The 21664-nt window shown below is 38.4% G+C and overlaps 2 protein-coding genes across 2 annotated transcripts in view; one reads left to right on the top strand and one right to left on the bottom strand.

The window, feature by feature from the left end:
• The window catches only part of CNKSR2 (connector enhancer of kinase suppressor of Ras 2), a 183044-nt gene that overhangs the window by 117145 nt on the left and 44235 nt on the right, over window positions 1-21664 (top strand). The window contains exons 21-22 of the mRNA XM_081001590.1: window positions 11141-11337; window positions 12193-18338. Of these exons, the coding sequence (XP_080857716.1) occupies window positions 11141-11337; window positions 12193-12408 (413 nt within the window). The 3' untranslated portion in view covers window positions 12409-18338. The remainder of the gene's footprint in view (window positions 1-11140; window positions 11338-12192; window positions 18339-21664) is intronic.
• On the bottom strand, window positions 16653-21445 carry KLHL34 (kelch like family member 34). Its single transcript, XM_081001648.1, has 2 exons — window positions 21255-21445; window positions 16653-20648 (listed from the first exon to the last, which is right to left on the bottom strand). Exon 2 carries the CDS (start codon window positions 20124-20126, stop codon window positions 18351-18353), a length of 1776 nt encoding a protein of 591 aa, XP_080857774.1. The 5' UTR covers window positions 20127-20648; window positions 21255-21445; the 3' UTR covers window positions 16653-18350.

Raw genomic sequence — 21664 nt, 5'->3', positions numbered from 1 at the left:
GTGATGATTGGCATAGCCAGATCAACAGGGATAATCAGTTTCTTTGGTGAGCTAGGACATATATATATATGCATGCCAACTTCCACTATGTAAAATGTGCTAGTGAATTCTAATCCAGCAGCTTCATGTTGAATTTTTTTCCTGGGAGTTTGGTGACTTTGTCTGTTACAGAATGTCCTGGAAAACTGAAATGCTTCCTATTAGTTCTCAAGTGTATCCAATCTGCACCTGTATAGGAATAGTTTTTTATCTATTTTTATTTTTATCACTTGTTGTTTGCAACCCTGGGCATAAATTTATGCCTGATTTTGTCTGCCTTTATTCTCTTGCATGTTTTGGCTTGTGTAAATGGTGAAAGGGAATTATTGGCAGAGGGCAGCATACATCAGGTTAGAAGATGTGCAGGTGAATAACCTCTTGGTGGAATGCCTGAAATTGTCAGGGCTCTAGATGGTGTTGCTAGAGTAGCAAGGGGACCAAAGTTGGCACCAGGGTTTGCTTAAAAGTTTTTCCCCTGATGGTTCATTGCTGTAGCTGCTTCAGATTGATAGGGCTGTGTGAAAGGACAGGCCTAAACTGACCCTAGTGAGAGGAAAGGGCCATCTCCCAGGATAGATTGCAGATCTTTGATAACATATTGGAAAAGTTTTTATTTGGAACCTGAAGGTGACACAATTAACCAATATAAAATTGGCACCCTAAGCATTCTTATATTCTGCAAAAAGAATGGAATGCCTGGAATCCTTTTCTCTATTGAAGGCTTTTCTTTGATACCTATATTTAATATAAAACAGGAAATTTGAAATGAGATGGAAGTACACTGGGCTCTTAATATAATAGCAAAGTTGTTTTGAGGCTTTAGAGTTCATTTGTTTTACAGATAACGCTGATAACTGCAGATGATTTGCCAAGCATATAAGAATTGTGATCTGCTTCACATGACACAGTAAGCCAAACTATGGCTTTCCAGGATTGCACAAATGTTCAAACTCCCAGAGTGAAGACTCACAGCCACTTTGCTCCTCTGTGGCTTTTATCGTTAATGAGGAGCAAACTTAAATCACAAGCTAAGTCAAACCAGTGGTTTCACAAGAGGGACATGATAATAATTTTGTACAGTTAGGAATCGTGTGAATATAGTGAATAGAGAGACATTGGATCTGGGCTTAGGCTGAATTTCTCTAACCCGATTTACTTAGGAGTAAGTAAAAGCTCTAAATTCTGTTTAGACTTAACCAATGGGTGCTTGTTTTTATTTTTTATTTTATTGAATTTATATACTGCCCTATGCCCAGAGATCTCAGGGCGGTTCACAGAACTAAATAAAAATATAAAACCACAAAATATATAATCAAAATAAAAGCAACAACGCAATACCCCCCCCTATTGTAACCACAATCTACAGTAACCTAATTTTTTGTTAATTAGATACAAACCCTACCTTATCAGGGAGGGCAGCTTGTGGGTAGGCTCTATGTATATATGAGCTCCCATATCTGTTGATTAAATTACAGTCATATGCACGTGGATAGATAGATAGATGCATCTTATGTACGTATATGAATGTATGTATGTTTCTAGAATGTACTTAGTGTTCCTTTAAATTTTTACATAAGCGTGCCAACTCAACCAGGCATAGGACTCATCAAGTATGAAGATTTTTTAAACATTCATGTTGATTTTATTTAGAACAATCATACAATCATACTGGATATGCTGCTAAAGGTGTAAACATAAACAAGACTTCAATTTTCAGTATCATTTTTTTATTACAGAAATTAATAGGTGTGTGTGTTTTTTAAAACAAAAACACAAACATGTTGAGAAGGTTAGGTATTTTAGTCTAAATCAATGTTTCCCATTTTCTTAGTACGTAATTTTTGTAATGCATATTAAATAGGAAAATCCTAGTTGATAATTAGATTAAAACTAAATATATGTTGCTTATCATTTTTGTTTAGTTTGGTTTTATAATTACTGTCACCATTTTAATTTAAATTGAAAAATCTAGAACTGCATCCTACTAATTTTCTTTCTTTCATCAGAGACCAAGACTTCTAAAGTCTGATACCAGAATAAGTACTATGGGTTTTTTTTTCTTGCGCATGTATGCATGCAAATAAAAAAAAGAGCACTGTGGAGCTAACATCATATGAAAATCTTGCCATATATGCTTTCTCTCTTTATCAAGATTGCATGATTGTATTACTAATGCAATTCTAATATGATATAATAATAACAGCCCATCACAGTTCTTTCACCATATTGTATCACTGCTTTATCGTATTAGGCTAAAGCACTGCGAGAGTTGATAGAACCTCCCCATGCCAACTCGGATCCACTTCTCTTGGCACTGAACCGATTGGACTCAGAGATTGATAAACTATTGGTTAGAGAATTTAGATCGGAGAGAATTGGCACGACGGAGACTCATCTTCAGCCTCTTGCAAGCAACCTCTAATGTCCTGCATTCTGAAAGCCAATCAATTCTTCTTGAATAACTGATGTTTTTAAGAAAGAACTGACTTTAAAACATAGACAACCAAATGCCTGGGTAAGGGGCCTCCAGGAAAGTCTTACAAAGGGCAAACCTGTTGCCAGATCTATTGCTTTTATTTTGAAGAATGCATCCTTTCTACAGAGGGATTAGGCACAATATCAGACCCAGGCTACATGGAATACAGTTGCAGAAAATACTGCTCACCAACTTGGGAGAAACAGAAGGGGGAAAGGGTGATGGCAGGGGAAGGGCTATGATGATACTCAGGTGTGTTCTGCAGTCTTCAAGGAAGGAAAGAGGGATCAGCTGTGGTAACTATAAAATCATATTTTGGAAATATTTTGAAAACTTCAGTTACTTCCATTCATCCAAAGTGGCAAAAGCTAATACCATTCTTAGTGTATTTCACAGTAGTGAAGGAAGATAACTTGCTGTATAATACTCATTCAATGTATTCTGTCAAGTCCAAGTGTGCACAGACTGTTGCAAGACCTAAAGCCGAATTCTAACTGTGTTTACTTAGGAGCAAATCCTATTAATTTCAGTGGGATTTAGGCCTAAACTACACATGATGGTAGCAGAACCATTTATTTAAATCCACATCTCTACCAAAAATGTCCACAAAGGATGTGAACAGATTCCCTTTTTAAAGCAAAGGTTGTATGCCTTTGGGGACTGGGGACCCTTTCCTCCATGTGCTGTATCTTCCTGCAGTTTGCCCCACAGGACATTTTATTCTAAGCTGAGCTCCAATTCCAGAAGTGAGCTCAATGTGGAGAAGAAAAGGACTGGGGAGAGGCTTTAAGGTGGTCATTAGCAGTGTACATGTGGAAGATTCAGTTGGCCTAAAAATCACATCCCTACTCCACACTTAATATGTGATTGAAGCAGACCTGGGTTTAAATACTGTCATGTGTAGCTTAATCCTTGTTTTCAAGTAAGTGTGCTTAGGATTGCAACAGAGTTTGTTAAGCAGTTTATAATGATTTATCTGATGGTGCACAAATACTGATTTTATGACAGTGAATATAATGCCTCACTTTGGTGTGTTTCAAACTGCAGATAGAAATCTTCAATTTCTCCTTACCTTCTAGGATTTAAATGTGAGTGATGTTGCCTTGCAGCATAGACATAAGGTATTCTCTGTAAATCCTTCAGGATCCCTAGGAGGCAATTTGGACGGGCCAAGATTTCGATGGAATGTCTCCCTAAGTAGATTCAGATATTGTCTATCATTATGTTTTGGGTCTCCTATGGATCATTTTTTGCCTGTATCTCTGTGATTGGATGTGGGTTTTCTTTCTATTTTTGGCTAAGGGTGTACTGTAATGTCAATGCTAAATTCTTGATATTTCATACTAATTATGGAGAGAGAATTTTAAGATGTATTTTGAAATGTTTTATTTCTGTCAGGTCCATGTATGGTATTGCATTATGTTAATACCAATAAAATATATAGAGTTATTTATATACAAATGCATATATTTCCCTTTTTATAAAGGTGTTGCAATTTTTTCATAAGGAAATAATACACAGCAACTGCTTGACAGCAGTAAGAAAACTCTAGAAGCTTTAATATGCTTGAATAATAATAATAATAATAATAATAACCTGTATTCTGTAGGCAGACCAGTAGAAAATGCATGTAATTTTTAAACAAGGTTATTTGACCTGGCATAGGTCTGTCAAGATTTGACTATAAATTCAGCTTCCACTATTTTTATGAGCGCAGATCTAATGTTCTTGTTTTATCAAAATATGTTGATTATTAGCTGATGTTTAGAAAGTAAAACAATAATCTTTGGACACACTTCATTCAAATATAATCACTTTAGTCCTGCTGATTACATACAGGAGTTAAGTGCAGGCCTAAATACCATTGAAATCAATGGGATTTGAAGTGCTTAACTTTGACTGGATTTAGCTGTTTATGGGCTGTTGTGTCGGTTGACTAAAGATACAATCTCCCTGCGTTTTTTTAATTAATCATATGTTCTAAGAAATTTACTGTAATTCACTGCTGTTTTGATGCTCAGCAAAAGCAGCCTTCAGTTTTTTATAGAGGGTCTATTTTTTAGGGTTAATAAACTACTTCTTAGTGCATAAAGATTTGCAAGCCAGAAGATTTATCACTCAAGCCTAGCTGGATTGGCTTGAAACCTTTACAGTTTATCATTAAATTCTGTAATTAGACAGAAATGAAATGTTTTAGAAATGAATCAGGGAGCTAAAAGCTGAGATTAGAATTTAAAGTATCTTCCATTATCAGTTTTCAGTGATGGCTCATATGTAACACTTCGCCTAAGGCTGAAAGGAGCTGATACTCTGGCACTATTGTGCATTCAAATTTCAGCATGGACGTTTCTGTCCCAAAATAGTGTATTGAATGACCATTTCCATTTTGCAGGGATATTCATGACAGCAGTTAGCTGTCCAAGACATTAATTGCACATATCTTTGTAAAGCTTCTCTGTACTACTAAAAATAAAGTTTGTAAAATTCCAGTTACTTTTTTCTTAATGCAAACAGGGGTTTTTTAACAAAGGAAAAAAGAGGTGAATTGCTTTCTACTTTCTTCCTTGGACACAGATATTTCAGTGGTTCTGCTTTGCCTTTTTTTTTCTTAAGGCCTTTTCTTGTGATGAACCTGGACATTCACCGAATGATTCAGAATGGGCATATTTCTTTATTGCTTTCTCATACCATTTCTGATGTTACAAACTCAAGTTATAAGTATGCTGAGGATTTTTTTCGCAAGGGTTATACCTCACTATGAAAAGCAACAGGAAGGGCTATACACACAATATATCCAGCATATCACTCAAGTTATTCATTCCTGTGGAAATAACCCACTAAACTCATTGATGCAAAGCAGCATGCGGCACATTTGGTTTCATTGTAAAGCAATGAAATTGGTTGGTTAGCAGTAGCTATTGCCCTCAGTAAAAGTATGCCCTGCCTCTAAAAACAGATGCATAATTCAAAACTACATGGAAGAGCATCGTGCTGCATTGATTGCTTTCAGATGGGACATCTATCTGCCATAAAGTAAGAAACCTAACTACCATGGTGGTAGTCCTGGAAGCATAACTGGGCCTGTGTTGGCACTTGGAGGAGAACTGTGTGGTGCTTAGTAATTTAAGGCCTCTATAGAGTTCGCAAAGATATTGCACTATTGGGCTAGTCAGTGTAAAAGTACATAGATTAGGAGTGCACATTTGTTGGCCTCCTTACAGGGGGCTTTCATGGTTAAATCTATGTACTGTAGTTGCCATGGTGATACAACTATTGCTGTGGATCACTTCTGATCCATGAACAGGAGATTTTGTTCACAGAAAGAGAATTGCTCTCACGTTGAAAAGGCCCGTTCTGTGAACACAAGCTTTCTGTGATTACAGAACAAAACATTACGATCAAATATGGTATATATATTACATTTGTGATATGAGTAAAGAGTGTGTGCTGAGCATACCTGTACTGTATTCATAGTTGAATACTTGTCCTAAAAACCTTGGCAGACAGGTGTTACTCAAATTTGACTTGACTAATGTAACTAAGACCAGCCACCTCCACCATTTGTCATTTAACCTTTAGTACAGGCTCATATATGATAACCACATTTCACACCACAGATATTTTGCTAAAAGAACAATAATTATGTGTCACTTGTTGTAGGCTTTTCCATAAGAAAAGGATTATCCCCTTCAAAACTGATTTCCCATAAGGTGAAACAAAAAACGAAACAAAGCCCCAACCTATTAATTGCTTGCCGTGGTTCTGATTCTATCAGAATTAAGTATCAGAGTAGTATTGTATTACCTGATCCCTGAAATAATGAAAACTAAAAACTAATCTGCCATCGAAATGTGGTAGTGATTTTTTTAAAATTACTTGAGTTCTTTTCCCTACAACTGTAACTGCTTTGTCCACCACCGAAAAATACATGAAATAAACAAGCTGATCTATTTGTTGTATAGTGCTTAAACCAAATGAGTTAGGGTAGGTTTATTAATGTTTGCCATTGCACATACATTATTTTGAAGCATATTTGTTTTCTGCTAATTTTCTGTTGATTTTATTTTTATTATTTTTCTCTTTTCTTTGTACTTTCTGTCAATAGCTACCTCTTATGACCTTCAGGTAAGAAGCTTGCTTAGTTGTTTCTTTCCTTTGAAATGATGAAGGCTCAGTGTAGTGTCAATCAGACTGTGCCTTTCCATACTGAAAGCCTTTAATGATGCTTTAAAATGGTTGTTAACCAGGTCTTAGCTCAAACCCTTCAACCAATTGCACATGACATAATCTCAATTAAGGTAGCTTAAGGGACGGTTGTTCTGAAATGCAATAACTTACAATCTGATAAGCAAATATTATTCATTGCATCTTTCATCTTTTCTTCCTGAAATTGGAGAATATGATATATTCTTTATTATTTAATTCAAAATTGTTCAAGAAACTTAAATTCAAGGCCCAAACTGTATTGTGAAAGTTCCAGTTTTAAGACATGTTGGGATGGAACAAGCCCATTGGACACTGATTTCCACTTAGCAATGATTCTAGCATCCTTGTAAGTGGGAAAAGAACTAAAGGTCAGGGGGTTGGGGGCTGGTAATTTTTCTAGAGATGATTGATTATAATTGCAGTTCCTAAGACCCCAATCACTGAAGGTGGAGAGGGGTCAAGTGAGACATAAGGATATGAGGGATAGTTGGGGAAAGAGAAAAGGAGTTCGGCAATGGCCATTTACCTGGTCCAAGAGTGGCCAGCTATTGGGACCCATCACAGGTGCTCAGATGCCCTTTGGAGCCTTGTCATTGCTGCCTGGCTGTTGGCCACTCCCCCCAGCTGTCATGGAGCATCACAGATTCCCGCCTGATCCGTTTTTTAATTCAGCCAATCTGCGGCAGCTTGGGGGACTGTGTGTCTTCGGGAGTTTTCACTCTGTTCCGTTCCCCAGGCATTAAAGCTGGCTGGCATTGCACTCTGAAGATGAGTTGGCCAGAATTAGCATGTATAAAGAACCCTGTGGTGGAGCAGAGGCAAGTGAGAAAGTATGACAGGGCACAGAAAAAAATAAGTGAGCAACATGGGGTGCAGAGAATCCTGTCAGTTTTGGAAGGACAGAAGAGGCAACTATGATGTGATAGACGACATGTGCTATGGAGTGCAGAGAGATAAGAGGGAGTTTGTGCTGTGGTGTACAAAAAAAAAAAGGATGGTTAACATGAAGGGGACCTTGGGGATTCTGATAAAAAGAGAAAGTAGAAGATATACAATATGAAACACAAAGAAAGGGCGAGTTAACTGATAAGGAAAAGGCTAAATTAAAATTGTAGCATAAATGTGTTAAAGTCCGTAACTCAGGAGTCAGCCCTCTTGAGTTAATAAAAATACATAAGCTACCTTCGGTTCTGACCCCTGGTATTTGGCATTTGTGTTTAGTAATATTCCCATTTAGCTCAATCAGCTGGGAATGTATATTAACACATAAGTAACAGAATAAGTAAGGGACACGGGTGGCACTGTGGGTTAAACCACAGAGCCTAGGACTTGCCGATCAGAAGGTTGGTGGTTCGAATCCCCGTGACGGGGTGAGCTCCCGTTGCTCGGTCCCTGCTCCTGCCAACCTAGCAGTTCGAAAGCATGTCAAAGTGCAAGTAGATAAATAGGTATCATTCCGGCGGGAAGGTAAACGGCATTTCCGTGCGCTGCTCTGGTTTGCCAAAAGTGGCTTAGTCATGCTGGCCACATGACCCAGAAACTGTACGCCGACTCCCTCGGCCAATAAAGCGAGATGAGCGCCGCAACCCCAGAGTCGGCCACGACAGGACCTAATGGTCAGGGGTCCCTTTACCTTTACCTTTACCTTTAACAGAATAAGTGGAATCATAGACTCTTAGAGTTGGAAGGGACCCCAAGGATCATCTTAGCTACAGCATCCATGACAGATGGCCATCCAACCTCTGTTTAAAAACCTCCAAGGAAGGAGAGTCCACCACATCTCGTGGGAGTCTGTTGTACTGCTGAACAGCTCTTACTGTCAGAAAGTTTTTCCGAATGTTTAGTCGGAATCTCCTTTCTTGCAACTTAACTTATTTTATTTTCATATTATGCCATCCTTGCTATCATTTGCAATACAACTATTGCGGAAGGATTTAAAAAAACTGCTATGAAAGAGAGTTAGGGTTGTATCTCAGAGCATTTCCTATCTAAAACAAGTTATTTCTTTTTCTTTCTCAAGTTTACAACAATTTCTTATTTTCCACATGACAGGTTTTACAAACGCTTAATGCAAAATTCTGAAGACTTTGGCCAAAAGTTAAAACTTGCATTGCAGTTCCTGGGTTTAATTCTTGTCATGTTCACACATGACTAATAAACAAAACTCTAGCAATGGAGCCAAGCTTTACATGTGGGGCAGCCTCAGTTTTTCTGTGGATCAAATGGGACAACATAAACAGGCTATATGAAAAGAGGTGTTAAAGAAGGCACAATCCACTTGCTGCAGCTGGTGTCATCAGTGGTCCATACTGTGTTCTTCTGTGGTGTCTGTAAATAATATAAATAACAGAGTAACACTCCTCTGATCATTCCATCGATCAGGCTGGAGATAGCAATATCTGAGGATGGAAAACACTAACAAAGCTAGAAGAAAGATAAAACATGTAGGGCTAATTTTATGCTAATCCTTCCCCACCCCTTCAGTCTTTTGTGATCAGTATCTCTGTCAATCACATCCACAATATGTCACGAACACTTTCAGTTGGATCCAGAATTAGATGCACAAGCAAAGAGCTCCTCCAGACCATCTTGTTTATGAATCCTGATTTGCTTGTGCAAAGCACAGATGGTTGGTTAGACTGTGTCCAGTTATTCTTGAGCATTTCTTCTGATTTGTTTGTGGGGAGATTATATGAAAATATATTCATCTTCATTTGCCTGTGGGGTGTTTATATGTCTTTTCATTGATCAGTTGTACATTCCATACTTTTCAATGCATTTCTCTGTCACTTTCCTAACTGCAAAAAGTCTGTTATTTTTTAAGTGTGGATGGGTTGCTGCAGGGGGAAAAGTGCTCTAATCTACTTCAGCTGCGCAAACTTATATATCTCACTTTGTACTTCAGTCCTTCCCACAAAATATTGACAATCTGCAGTTACCCAAATTTATAAAGACCTTGTCTAGATCTTGGCTAAAAAAGAAACCAACCCTGACATAGAAGATTAGGATAATTTAACATTTATATATTGCATTCACATACATTGTCTCAGTGATTCATACAAGATCTCTGAAAGGTAGGCCAGTATTAATATCCCCATATTGCACCTGAAGGTTTGAAGCTAAGAAAATAGTAGCTTAGCTAGGGCCATCATAGGAGTTCATGGTTATGATTTGAATCAGGAACTTCTCAGCTCACATCGTTAGGCACTTTTCTACATCAAAATTTTGACTGCAAACCAATTTAGTTTCCATTGCATTTTTAGGGAAACACTCCTAAATTATAAAGATGTAGCCACGGCATATATATGATGGCAAGCTGTGAGATGCCATTAACTGTAACTCTCTAGACACATTGAATTGTTGTGGTGGTATGTTTTTGAGGCATTTGGTTATGAATCCTGTTAAATCAAAGCAGAAAGACATATTTGCCTGCCTGATTTCAGTAATTTGTACATTTTTTAAAAAAAACAACTGTATTGTATTTGTGCAGACTAGAAAGCAATTATTGACTTAGATATTTTATTGGAGCATTTTCTGTTTGGAGAAGACACTCTTCCCGCACCAGTGTGTGTGAACTGATATGTATACGGAGCTCCAGTGGCTCATATATTTCAATTTAAAAGATTTTTGTGGCAGGAACTCTGTGTGCTCATTGAAGCCTGGTGCCCTCAAAGAGTACAGGATGAAAGTTCTGCAGTGTAATCCTATGTGTGTTTACTTGGAGGTAAACTGAGTTTGGTGGAACTTTCCCCTAAGTAAGAGTTTTTAGGAATGCAGACTTGATAGGTTAGTCCTCTTCTATTAGATCTTTTTGCCAAGCACAATGGAAGGATTCTTTAGACAACCACTCTTCCCTCATGGTTTGAATTGTGAGCCAATTATAAAATAAATATAGATACATTTCAGCAAACAACACTCCCATTTCAACATGTAACAGGGCAATGGGTGTGCCCTTGGAAGTGCACAATACAGTTCTCATCACCTGACTTTATACAGTTTTTGCACGATATAGGTGATTGACTTTAAATTTGATCTTAATGTGACAAATTAATTCGGAAGCTGTATATTGATTGTCACATGATTATCTTTTTATATGTACCTGTGCTGGGAATTTGTAACTTACCATGACTTTCCACATTATATATGTATATGTATAGAAATATATGTATGGGGGAGATATATGCATACACATATATAAATATCTGCATGTTGCAAAATACATGTATGCATGCATAAGGATTGCTCAAGGATTGCTCAGTCTACACATTTCATGCCTTTTCTGTAAGGAAATAATTTCAGTAAATTTTTGCCACATTTGAATAGTTAAACTTCTTAAACCTTGTCATGGAATTTAAAAAGAAACTGATTTAGATTGATTTTTTTTCAAACTATGCAGTTAATTTTCTCTGTGTCTTACAGCTGAAACCATAGAAGAAAAGCCTGCAGATTCCCTGCAAGATTTGTATCGGTCCTTGGAACTAGCTAGCTTGTCACCTTTAGGAGACCAGCAAATTTCTACAAAAATGGAGTACAAGAGGTATTTTATTAAAAGATGCAGTGATCCGGTAGTCAATGAAAAATTGCACCAGTTGCGAATTCTGAAAAGCACTTTAAAGGTGAGTTAATTAGGGGGTCATCAAATTTCACAAAAGGATAAGTATCCTGCATAGAACTCAAGGGATATATTGCACATATTTAAAAACAGATGGACACTGGGAAATGCTGTACACAAAAGAGGTCTGAAAAAAGAAAGAAAACATTTGTTTCTCAACAACAACAAACACGTTTACCTCAGTTCCCATTTGAATGAAGAGTTAATCTGCTTCTGGTCCATTCTGTGGTAAATGAAGACATTATCCATAAGCCTGGTGATGTCACAGATATTTAGATACTATCATATTGCTTTGTGTACTTCAGAATATGAAATAATTTTGTCCAGCTTTCAAGATTCTCATAGGAGTACAGAATTTTTTATGTATCCAGGTACCATGCTCTGAGAATTCCCTTTTTGCCAATACATAGTAAATAGTGTAATGATAAATTGATTCCTCAGACACCAGAAAGAAATCCATTATGTTCCTTAGCATCTTTCTGTTGATATGGCAGAGATCCTCTTTATGTTCTGTTGCTTGTCATTTTCTGTATCCCCCCCGCTCCCCGCCCCCCGCTTTCCTCCGCTTTGTTCTTGGCTTGTTTCCATCACAGCTACATACACCACTTTAGGAAAGTTTCTTGGGGAAGTTCCAAAATCTCAAACCATCACTAATTCAGAGCAAACATTCAAATTAGTCAAAACACCAAACAAAGTGGTTTTCAGATATTTTTAGGGAGCTACCCACTGGTCTTAAAATGAAGCTATTGGGGTTTTTATCTGAAAATGGCATCTCAAAGTACAAAGTACAAAAGCTAACGGCACAAGACGAAGGGTGCTTTGTTCCTCATTCTGAACAGATCTTTTTGTTTTCTTCTAGGCCAGAGAAGAAGAAGTAGCCATCATAGATAAAATTCTGGATAATCCAGATTTGACATCTAAAGACTTTCAAGACTGGAAACAAATGTACCTTGACCTGTTTCTGGATAGTTCTCAGAACAACCCTTCAGAGGACCTTGTAAATGACTCTGATGAAGTTGATGCTCTTCTAGACTCTTTAGCGCACACACATTCCTATATTGAAACACATGTATAAAAGAAAATGGTTTTGCCTTTTTGTGGCACTTCAGACCTTTATCAAGTACACTGAGTAGCTTTTATATCGACTTACAGGAGATCTATTTTATTGTTTATGATATGAGTAAAGTAAAAATTCCATTGTCATTGTGCGAATAAATACTTACATACTTTTTACGCTGCTGATGCTCAGTTTATGTTTATGTTTACAAACACTGGCTACGATCCAAAGAAGGAATATGCACTTGTGGGACAGAATCCTGCACATTTTGTTTGATATTGGTGCTGAAGAGTCTAAACTACTTTTAAACCGAAGAGAAACACATGCATGTTGCTTTCCTTGGATCGTGACCATTGTCTTTAAGGATTAAAATATATATATTTTAATGAGTATATATTTTGGAGGATTACATTGATTTATCAAGTGAAAAGATGGCACAAGAACAGTGTTTTATTACTGATTGTCAAATATGTTTCCTATTTTAATAGTATCTTAACTGTTGTAATGAGTTACACTTTCAAAATACAGCCTTTGTTTTGGCCAGTGTGGGAATTAAACTTTTATATTTGGTGGAATATTTTAGATATTTTAAAAAATGAAAAAAAAGTATAATGCTGTGATTAGGATTGCGTTTTAAAAAACGGTCAGGGAATAAGAGGGGTAAACTGGACTTTCATAAGCTTAGATTATATATTAAACAGTCAAAGTTTCGTTTTTCCAGTCTTTTGAGAGATGGTTAACAGACAATCTATAGCACAGATTTAATTTGAGGATAAAGGGCTCTCTTTGTTTCAGTTATGGCAGAGACCTGACTGGACAATATTATTGCCCTATGTTGGCCTCTTCTGACTCTTTTGCAGAAAAAAAATATTGTACTGTTAGCCAAAAGTTTCCATTCAGTGATTTTTTTGTTTAAGTCAAACTTTAAAATGTTTCAAATCTGCCAGCTCACGTAAATTCCTGCTTTAAACAGGAGACGTTCTGAAAACTCTGGTAAATAGGAAGGGGGCATAGGTGGGTGGGTTCAGCACATTATCAAAATACATAAATTTCCATACACAATTAATGTGGTTCTCAGTTTCCTTAATAGGCTGCTTTCCCACATAACACAAAAACATGCCGTGGTGCTCCATGAAAAGGCCCCATGAGCTTGAGCAAAGAGTTAGGCTCATACATGCCTCCATCCCTTCTTCTTCTCCTGTAAGCCAGAGGAGGACTTCTGACTAGTTTACTTCCACTTTTAAAGAATCTTGGATTAAAGTCATGTTCAAACCATATATCCTGATTTAAAACAAACTGGCCAGTTTCCTAATAGTTCAGCTACAAACTATGCATTATGAAGCCAGGGTTTGTTTTAAACTAGGATCCCTGGTTTCAACATAACTATAAGCCTAGATTCATTAAAAATGAAACTATGCTTGCCAGAAGTCATCTTTCCATCAAGAGGAGGTGGGGGAGGTGGAATACATATGCCTGACATCACGCTCGTTGAAGCTTCTCCGCACAGCAATAAACTGTGGCTTAGCATTATATACAAAATTCCCAGAAATCATTATAAATAGGCTTTGAGCAGAAAGAAGGCTCAATGGGATATTCCTCTATCCAAAACAAGATCCATATTAATACAGAATTACTTGCATGCCATGTGAAACTGATTATTATGCTAGCACAAGTGGCATGACTGTAACCAGTGGCACTTTAACATTTCTTCTCATTCGTGCGTTCCTCAGAATCCATACAATGTTTCTCCCAAACTATTGCACTCCTATTTATTTTCCATTGTCATCCCATTGTCTGATTTGCAGGTAATCTTTGAGTTTCCAGTGCAAGAGGTCCAGTGCAGGCCTTTCCAGATGTGAAACAACTTAGTGCCCTTGCGATGTGGAGGTGTAGCTTGTGATGTGCATGGCGATCGTATGTTATCCCACCCTTCTGTCTTCACCATTACGGGGGGGGGGGGGGGGAATACCATCCTTTGCTATGGAGCTCCTGGAGTTGAAAAGGTAGCAAATTTAGCTAGGGAAATTGGGGTTAAATAGACACAGGCCTTTTCCATTTTATCTTTTTCTTTTGGAGTGCACAGATGAAGGGGGTGGTAGCATTATCAATTTCCACGTTCAATATAAATGCATACACACCTATAGTCTGCATCCTTGAGCAAGCACTAGAATGCATATACCTTCTGGTGTGTTTTTGAGGGAGGAAGGAGATGAAATTGACAAGCTGCTTGTCTAGTTCAGTTCGTTTTGTATTCTCTCTCGGAGCATATGTGAGCAAGGGTGGGCAGATGAAGGTCTGCAGCAGGAACTGATCTAAACTCTTGGTAACAGGAGGTAGGTTTCCCTCTCCTTGGAATACCAGGGGAGGTAGTGAGGGAGAGGGTGCTGCTTACAGTGACCACTTGTAGTTTCCAAGGCAGCAGTAGCAGCACTGGACACTCCAGTGTTGGGAAAGGGATGGGTGAAGTTTCCCCAGCATAGCTTAACCATCTGAGGAAGGTAATGCATGAGATCTACATATTGCCTGTTCACCCTCAGTCAGACTCGCCCTTGAATGACATTAGCAAAAATCTTTGTTTTGTGCTGATGATGTTTGGGAGATGCTAGGAAGCGAAGTTCACTCCTCACACCTCCAGAAGAATGTTAGGTACCTTCGTATCATGAGACCCTTATATTGCAGGGGGTTGGCTGCACTCTGCATGCTTGCCACAAAATTGGTCTGGAGATGCCCCATACAGCCAGCTTCCCAATAAGCAAAAATACTACAGAAGTTGCAGCATTAATGATTAAACCCATCTGTGCCTGGCTAGAGATGCCCTCTATCTATCAGCACCTTAATTTTTGCCAAGACTGAGCATGACAAAAGAAAAAGTCCTTGTGGCTTCTTAATGCTTTTCTGCAGATGGGAGCAGTTGAGAGATGAGCTGATAAACCCCCAAATGGGATACATCTTTTAAAACCTTTCTTTCTTATGAATTGTACTCTCTCAGCTAGCTTCCAGCTATAGTCTGTTCAATGCAGTGAATGTACTTATAAACATTTAAGAGCACAATTATTTTCTGCTCTTGGGACTAAAAGAAGGATCAAAGGATTGCTTGTTTCTTTTCAGCTGCATTTTGGATTCCAAGCGTCTTGCAAACTTTGCACAACTGTACAGGAGAGTGGCCTTTTTACAGCTAATTTTACGTAAATCTGTATTCAATTAAGACTGAATGGCAATTCATGCATTAATATTTGTATGAATTTACAGGTCCAGTCAACTATTTATATCATCTATAAGAATCTCTTTGTATAAACAAATTATTTGACTGCATGATTTGTTTGTTATAACTTGTGATATTTTGTATATTTCTCACATAAAAATGCTTGAACAACGATAGTGTTAATTGTTCCTAATGTTGATTTTTGACTTCTGCTGCATTTTATGAATTTACAATGTACATCAAGTGATATTTCTAGACATAACCATAGCCTTATGGTCAAAATCAACCTGCAACAGAATCACTTAATAGTTTAATAAGGACTCCTGCATCATACCAGAATTGCATAGTATCCTGCATAGAAATAGGAAGTGACCATAGCTCAGTGGTAAAGCACATGCTTTGCATCTGAAAGGTGCCAGGTTCAATCCCTAGCATCTCTGGGTAGTGTTGAGGATGTCCCCTATCTCAAACCCTGGAGATCTGCTTGCAGCTGACCCTGGACTAGATAGAGCAACAGTCTGACTCTAAACCAGGGGTAGTCAACCTTTTTATACCTTTTAACACTAATGCATCTTTCTGGTTGGTAAAATTTCCTTACCCCCCACCAGTGCTCGATGGAAGGAGGATTCAGCTTGTGCTGTATAACCCCCTACTGCCCACCTAGAATCCTGAAACGCCCACTAGTGGGCGGTAGGGACCAGGTTGACAACCTCTGCTCTAAACCATCTCCTTGTGTTCCTAATTCTTTAATCTGTAGCTTCATAAGATTCTTGTAGGTTGTGGATTACAGCTTTATGTTGTAAATTGCAGGGTAGAAAGGTGAAAGATCAGTGTAGACCTTTACCTCACTTGTTTCTCCTACACATAAAGTCATTCCTTCATTGATAAAGTACGAAGGTTGTATCTAGTAGATACATATGCTAATGTTTGTATTTACCGGTAGTTCAATGTACAGCTGTGAAGCTGGGGCTACTCAAGGCTTTCCAGTAAACAATCTGAAAAGGTGTGATCAATCATAGCTTCTTTCACACACAGAATAAAATTCACACGTGTGTGATCGTCTGACACTGTTGCTCTTATTTTATTGATTGAATTATCCTGCCACACTGTCTCACAGTATCCACAGCATGGATCACAGCATAAAATGCAATAAAAGCACAGTCAAATACAGCATAATGAACACAAACCAAGAACCTAAAACTTAAAATAGAAAAAAGAATATGCATTGCAACAAATAACATTAGACATTCCTGGAATTTTTAAAAATGTCTGTACTATTTTCCTGAAGTTAAAAAAATATATTCATGAGCTACATGTTTCTTCCTACACTGAAGCTTCTCTGTGGAAGAAAATGATTACAAATGCAGTACAGCTAGGAGTCTTTTAAATTTATACAAGGAACTGGTGGGTTTATGGGAAATTGAGGATCCCCAGAAACTTTAGAATGAGTGCCCCTCCTTGACCCAGTTGGCTGTGTAACACTGGCACAGAGTGAGACCATGCCAACAAATTCTTAGGATTGGCCTATAGGGCATCTTATACAACTGCATCCTGTTGCTATGCAACAGTAATTCTGCCTGCATGTTATCCTGCTGTAGACAGTGTTTGTGACTTCGTTCCAAGCATAAAATTCAGCCTCATCTTGTAAGACTGGCATGAAAGAGTGCTATTGTTTTTTTCATTGTGCTGCCTTCTTTGTACATTAGACTGAGAAGTGCTTCTGTGCATCTTCAGTGCTTTCAGACTAAAGGGATATGCTATAAAATAGATTGTGTTTGAAAGCGAATATTTAAAATTATAAAGTTAAGTTACAGTCAGATTTCACACTCTGAAATCAAATACCATATCTGCAAGTCTGTGAATGAGGCATGGCTTAAAACTACTAAACTCCATCCTACCCTGGCAGTAATGCAGAAAGAGGCTGCTAATGCCTTTTTGAAGTCAAAGCAGAAAATTCCTTTACCTCTTCAAACAGAAATGCATCGTGCACAATATACCCATGGGCAGCTTTTATAAGTGTGCTGAAGCACAGAGTCACTCAGCAACTAGAAACAAACATCTCCATCCCATTTATGGTCCTAAAGGGCACAGAGTACAAGGTGTTATTTCTCGAATGCAAGATACAATTGTTTCATGTTCCACTCAACCTTATAATAGTTAGACCAGCTGCTAACTCTTTCCCTTAGCTTAGAACAACTGTTTCAAAATTTCACCAATTAAAATGGGAAGCACGACAGAGATTTAAGGAGTGCAACGTTTTGTTTGCTTTTTTGTGCAGTTTGCAGTGCTTTCCCCCATTCTGAAGCTTTGGCACGACTAAAAAAATGAACTGGGATCCTGTGGACAATACAATAACATCATGCAATTATGCAGCCTCTAATTCCTGTATCAAATGAATACCTGCTTCAAACATATAGTGAAGGTATGAAGAAAGAGGCATATAAATGGATTCATCCATTCTATTTTTTTTTACTACAGTATGCCTCTTTCTTCACACCTTCACTTTATGTTCTGCAAATCAGGTATTAATTCACAGTTATTACTGAAAACAAAACAGTTGTTTATGTACAGCTCTTATTGGCAACAAGTTCTTAGTCTTTGCCTGTTTTACTCTGTGATTTGAAATACAAAATTCAAGGCTATTTACTGATTCACAATATTATTTCTTAATATAGAATGGGACAACATTTTTAATATTTAGACATTCTGGAGATGTTACGGAATTGTCCTTGCAGATCATTTTATGGTGAGTTGTTACCTAAACAGTTAGTCTCTTTTGTTGTTGAATGTCTTTAGCATCTAGTAATTCAGAAAGCTCTAGCACAGCACACTGCAATCCATACCAAGGCAACGAAGCTTTGCATATTTCTTCCCAACAGTCATTGTCTATATCATAGCCCACCACATCCTGAGTTGGAATCTCCTGGGAATCTTGCCACTTCTTCCCCCCAATGAGAAGGGCAGTTTCCTCTACTACTGCCAAACCATAACTAAATCGATCATAGACCAATGGCCTTAGACGAGTCCATTGATTTTGATCAGGATTGTATTTTTCAATTTCAGAGAATGGTTCATAAAGGCCTAAAAACGTAAAGATGCAATCTCTTATGGTGGCCATCTGATGCCCAAACCGGGCAATGCTCATGGGGGCTTGCTTTTTCCATTGCCCTTCTAGTGTACTCAAAGAGTACAAATCCTTACTTGTGTTACTTTGATTTGTGCATTTGCCACCCGATATATAAATGTTATTCTTGCAAACAGTGCCGGCATGACCATGGATTTTGCATGGCAAATTTTGAACTTTTGTCCATGTGTCTCGGCTAATGTTGTAGGCTTCGACAGATGAATGTAATGATCCATCCTCACCTTGACCGCCAATTGCAATAATGGTGTTTTCTAGGACACAACAAGAAAAGTGGCATCTTTTTTCTAGCATGCCGTTGATTTGTATCCACTTGTTAAATCTGGGGTCATAGCGATGGACTTTGTTTGTCACTCTTAAAGTGGGACTTTTCGTTTCACTTTGCAAATCTTCTATTTCTCCACCTAGCACATACAGAAAGTTTCCAACTGTACACACACAGTGATTTTGTAGTCGATCCTGCACCTGTGTTAAAATCTGCCATTTGTGATTGTAAACGTCAAAAGCCACCACATCCCTGCTGGGCCCTTCATGTTGAATCATACCTCCAAGCAGGATAATCCGCGTCTTCTGGTTTCTCAGTGTGCTGTACTTATCCTGTAGGATAGGTTGCCTAAAGACGAATGAGTGGTAGTTTATTGCTTTTATGATTAAGCATTTTATGGGTGCTGTTAGAGGGACTTCTGATTGAGTGTAGACTTTTCTCAGATTTTCCACAGGGATAAGACCATATCGTATGTGTTCCAATAAGCTAGTTGTATGTGTCAGCCTCAATTTATCATACTTCAGCCACTTCAGCAATAGATCTAGCAAATTAGATTCTTTCACCATAGGCAGATCTGAACATTCAACTACTGCCTTCAAAGATCTGAAATTCAGTTCTAGCAGTTCTGCAAAATCAAGGTCTAGGAGTTTCCAGAAATTAAAAATGAGATATTTTTCTACAGCTGACAAAGCATCTGGAAGATAGAATCTTGCAGCAACATTGGCAGAAAAGCAGCAGTTCTCTATGGTAAGATTGTTAGCCAAATATTGGCTGCACAAGACAATTGCCTCAGACACTTGCAGGTAGGTAGCGGCTTCCAAAGTGTCTTCTAGGCTGGCAAAAGACAAAGGCAACCAAGAAGTATAAATGAAATCCAGAACGTGTTGCAAACCAGTGGCTGAGATGACTTGCAGGTGAATGATGGCAGCCTTTGATTCTTTGGTATAACTCTTGAACATGGCCCTGAAGTAATCACTGGAGCAGGCCAGCAAAGACTTGTGAGCAGGGAACTCGTTTTCTTTCACCTTCAACAAAATGTCACACAACAAGCCTTCGCTGCGGAGGGTTTGGTACTGAGACAACACAGAACCACAATGTCCTTTGCAGTAGGACAGAAAGTAACTCATTGTGCAGAACAAAATGCTCTAAAGCCTTTTTGTCAATGAAAAGAAGGAAAGACACTGCAGCTGTGAAACTCAACTGGACAAGGAAGCACTTGAAGAACAACCATCAGCTCTGCTCCTTCAACTTAATAGAGCCCTTCACATCCCTTTCCAGTTTAGCATCCTGTTAGTACACATTGTCTCCTGCATTCATTCATTCATAAAGCTGAATTCAGTAACATCCTCCAGACATTTCTCTCACCTCTGTTTCCGGCACAGGAGTTGGTCCACAGGAGATGAGAGCACTTGCTTGGCCAGCATCAGGTGACGATTTGTGCCAGCTCAGATGTCTCCCGTGGCTTTTCTTTCTCTTTAAGCTGATTAAATAGACCTTCTGTGGCTGCTGGTGCATCACGAATGGAAGGAGGAGGGCTGAACTTTGCTGCAGCTTTTGCTCGAGCTGTTTCACTCTTAGACAAGTTTAGCTCTTATTCCCCCAGGGCCAACAAGCCACGTATGGTGATTTCTCCTCGTAGGAAGTTTCAGCTGAAAATCAAATCAGCACCTACAGATTAGAGTGTTAGGATTTTGTGGACACACAGACCTTTAGCCTGGGAGCAGAAAGACGAGCAAAATATGAGGATTAGTCAGTGGTTTAATTTGACATGCATTTTGGAACCCTTTAGTTTATATGATATCACCATAACTCACAGTGACCAGAATAGAATGCAAACACTAGACCCCTTGTCATAGCTGTCCAAGCACTGAACTGAGATGGGTGAGGGAGAGAGAGAGAGAGAGAGAGAAGGGGGAGGGGAAAGCAGTCATTTTACAAGGAGTGCAAGCCAGAGGATCTGACATTGAGTGACCTGGGTGGAAATCATGCGAGCAACATATTTCTTCAAAGGAGTGACAAAAATAGCCCCAAAATTATGTCATATAAAGCAAGCTCTGTTTATTGTGGGATCCAGGCATAAATGAGTTCCAAGCAAGCTTGAACTTCCTTGGACAGTCCATCACATGGCAGATTTGCAATGGGAAAACAAATGTAGTCAAATTAAATAGAAGGAGTAAGAGATTATCAGTCCTTATCGCCTGTGTCTTGGAACATCCAATTCCCCTCGGGGGCTAAAAACAGTCAGATGCACTCACCCTGCTGGCTGGCTGGCTGGCTGGCTGGCTGGCTGGCTTGTGACAACCTTTGGATCTATTTGATTGAAATGCCTTTTTCACAGCTCTCATTTCTAAGTAAAAAATTAAAAATGCAGGTATTTGAGTATGAAGGCTGACACAATCCTGGGAAGGTACAAAATGACTTTTGGAAAGAGAACCCTGGTCTGCCTTATTGGTAAGTTTCTGCTTTTGAACAATGGGGTGAAATGTTATTATAATTAAGTCCTATCATATATGCTTGACCTGGTAGTTTACAAAGGGACACAGCTGATTATGCAAAGTGTTTATGTTTCCTGGGAGGATCTTGATTTCATCCATATTAATGTATTTTAAGTGGATAAGACATTTGTCGCACACCACAAAGTATGCACCTCCTTTCTGATGTGATC

The sequence above is a fragment of the Podarcis pityusensis genome (genome assembly GCF_964106645.2).
Source record: "Podarcis pityusensis genome assembly, chromosome: 4".
In the NCBI taxonomy this organism is placed as follows: Eukaryota; Metazoa; Chordata; class Lepidosauria; order Squamata; family Lacertidae; genus Podarcis; species Podarcis pityusensis.
This window is presented reverse-complemented; position numbering and strand designations above follow the sequence as displayed.

Bases quoted from the DNA above. Each gene is read 5' to 3' on its own strand.
- KLHL34 (XM_081001648.1), bottom strand. From the start codon at position 20,126: ATGAGTTACTTTCTGTCCTACTGCAAAGGACATTGTGGTTCTGTGTTG.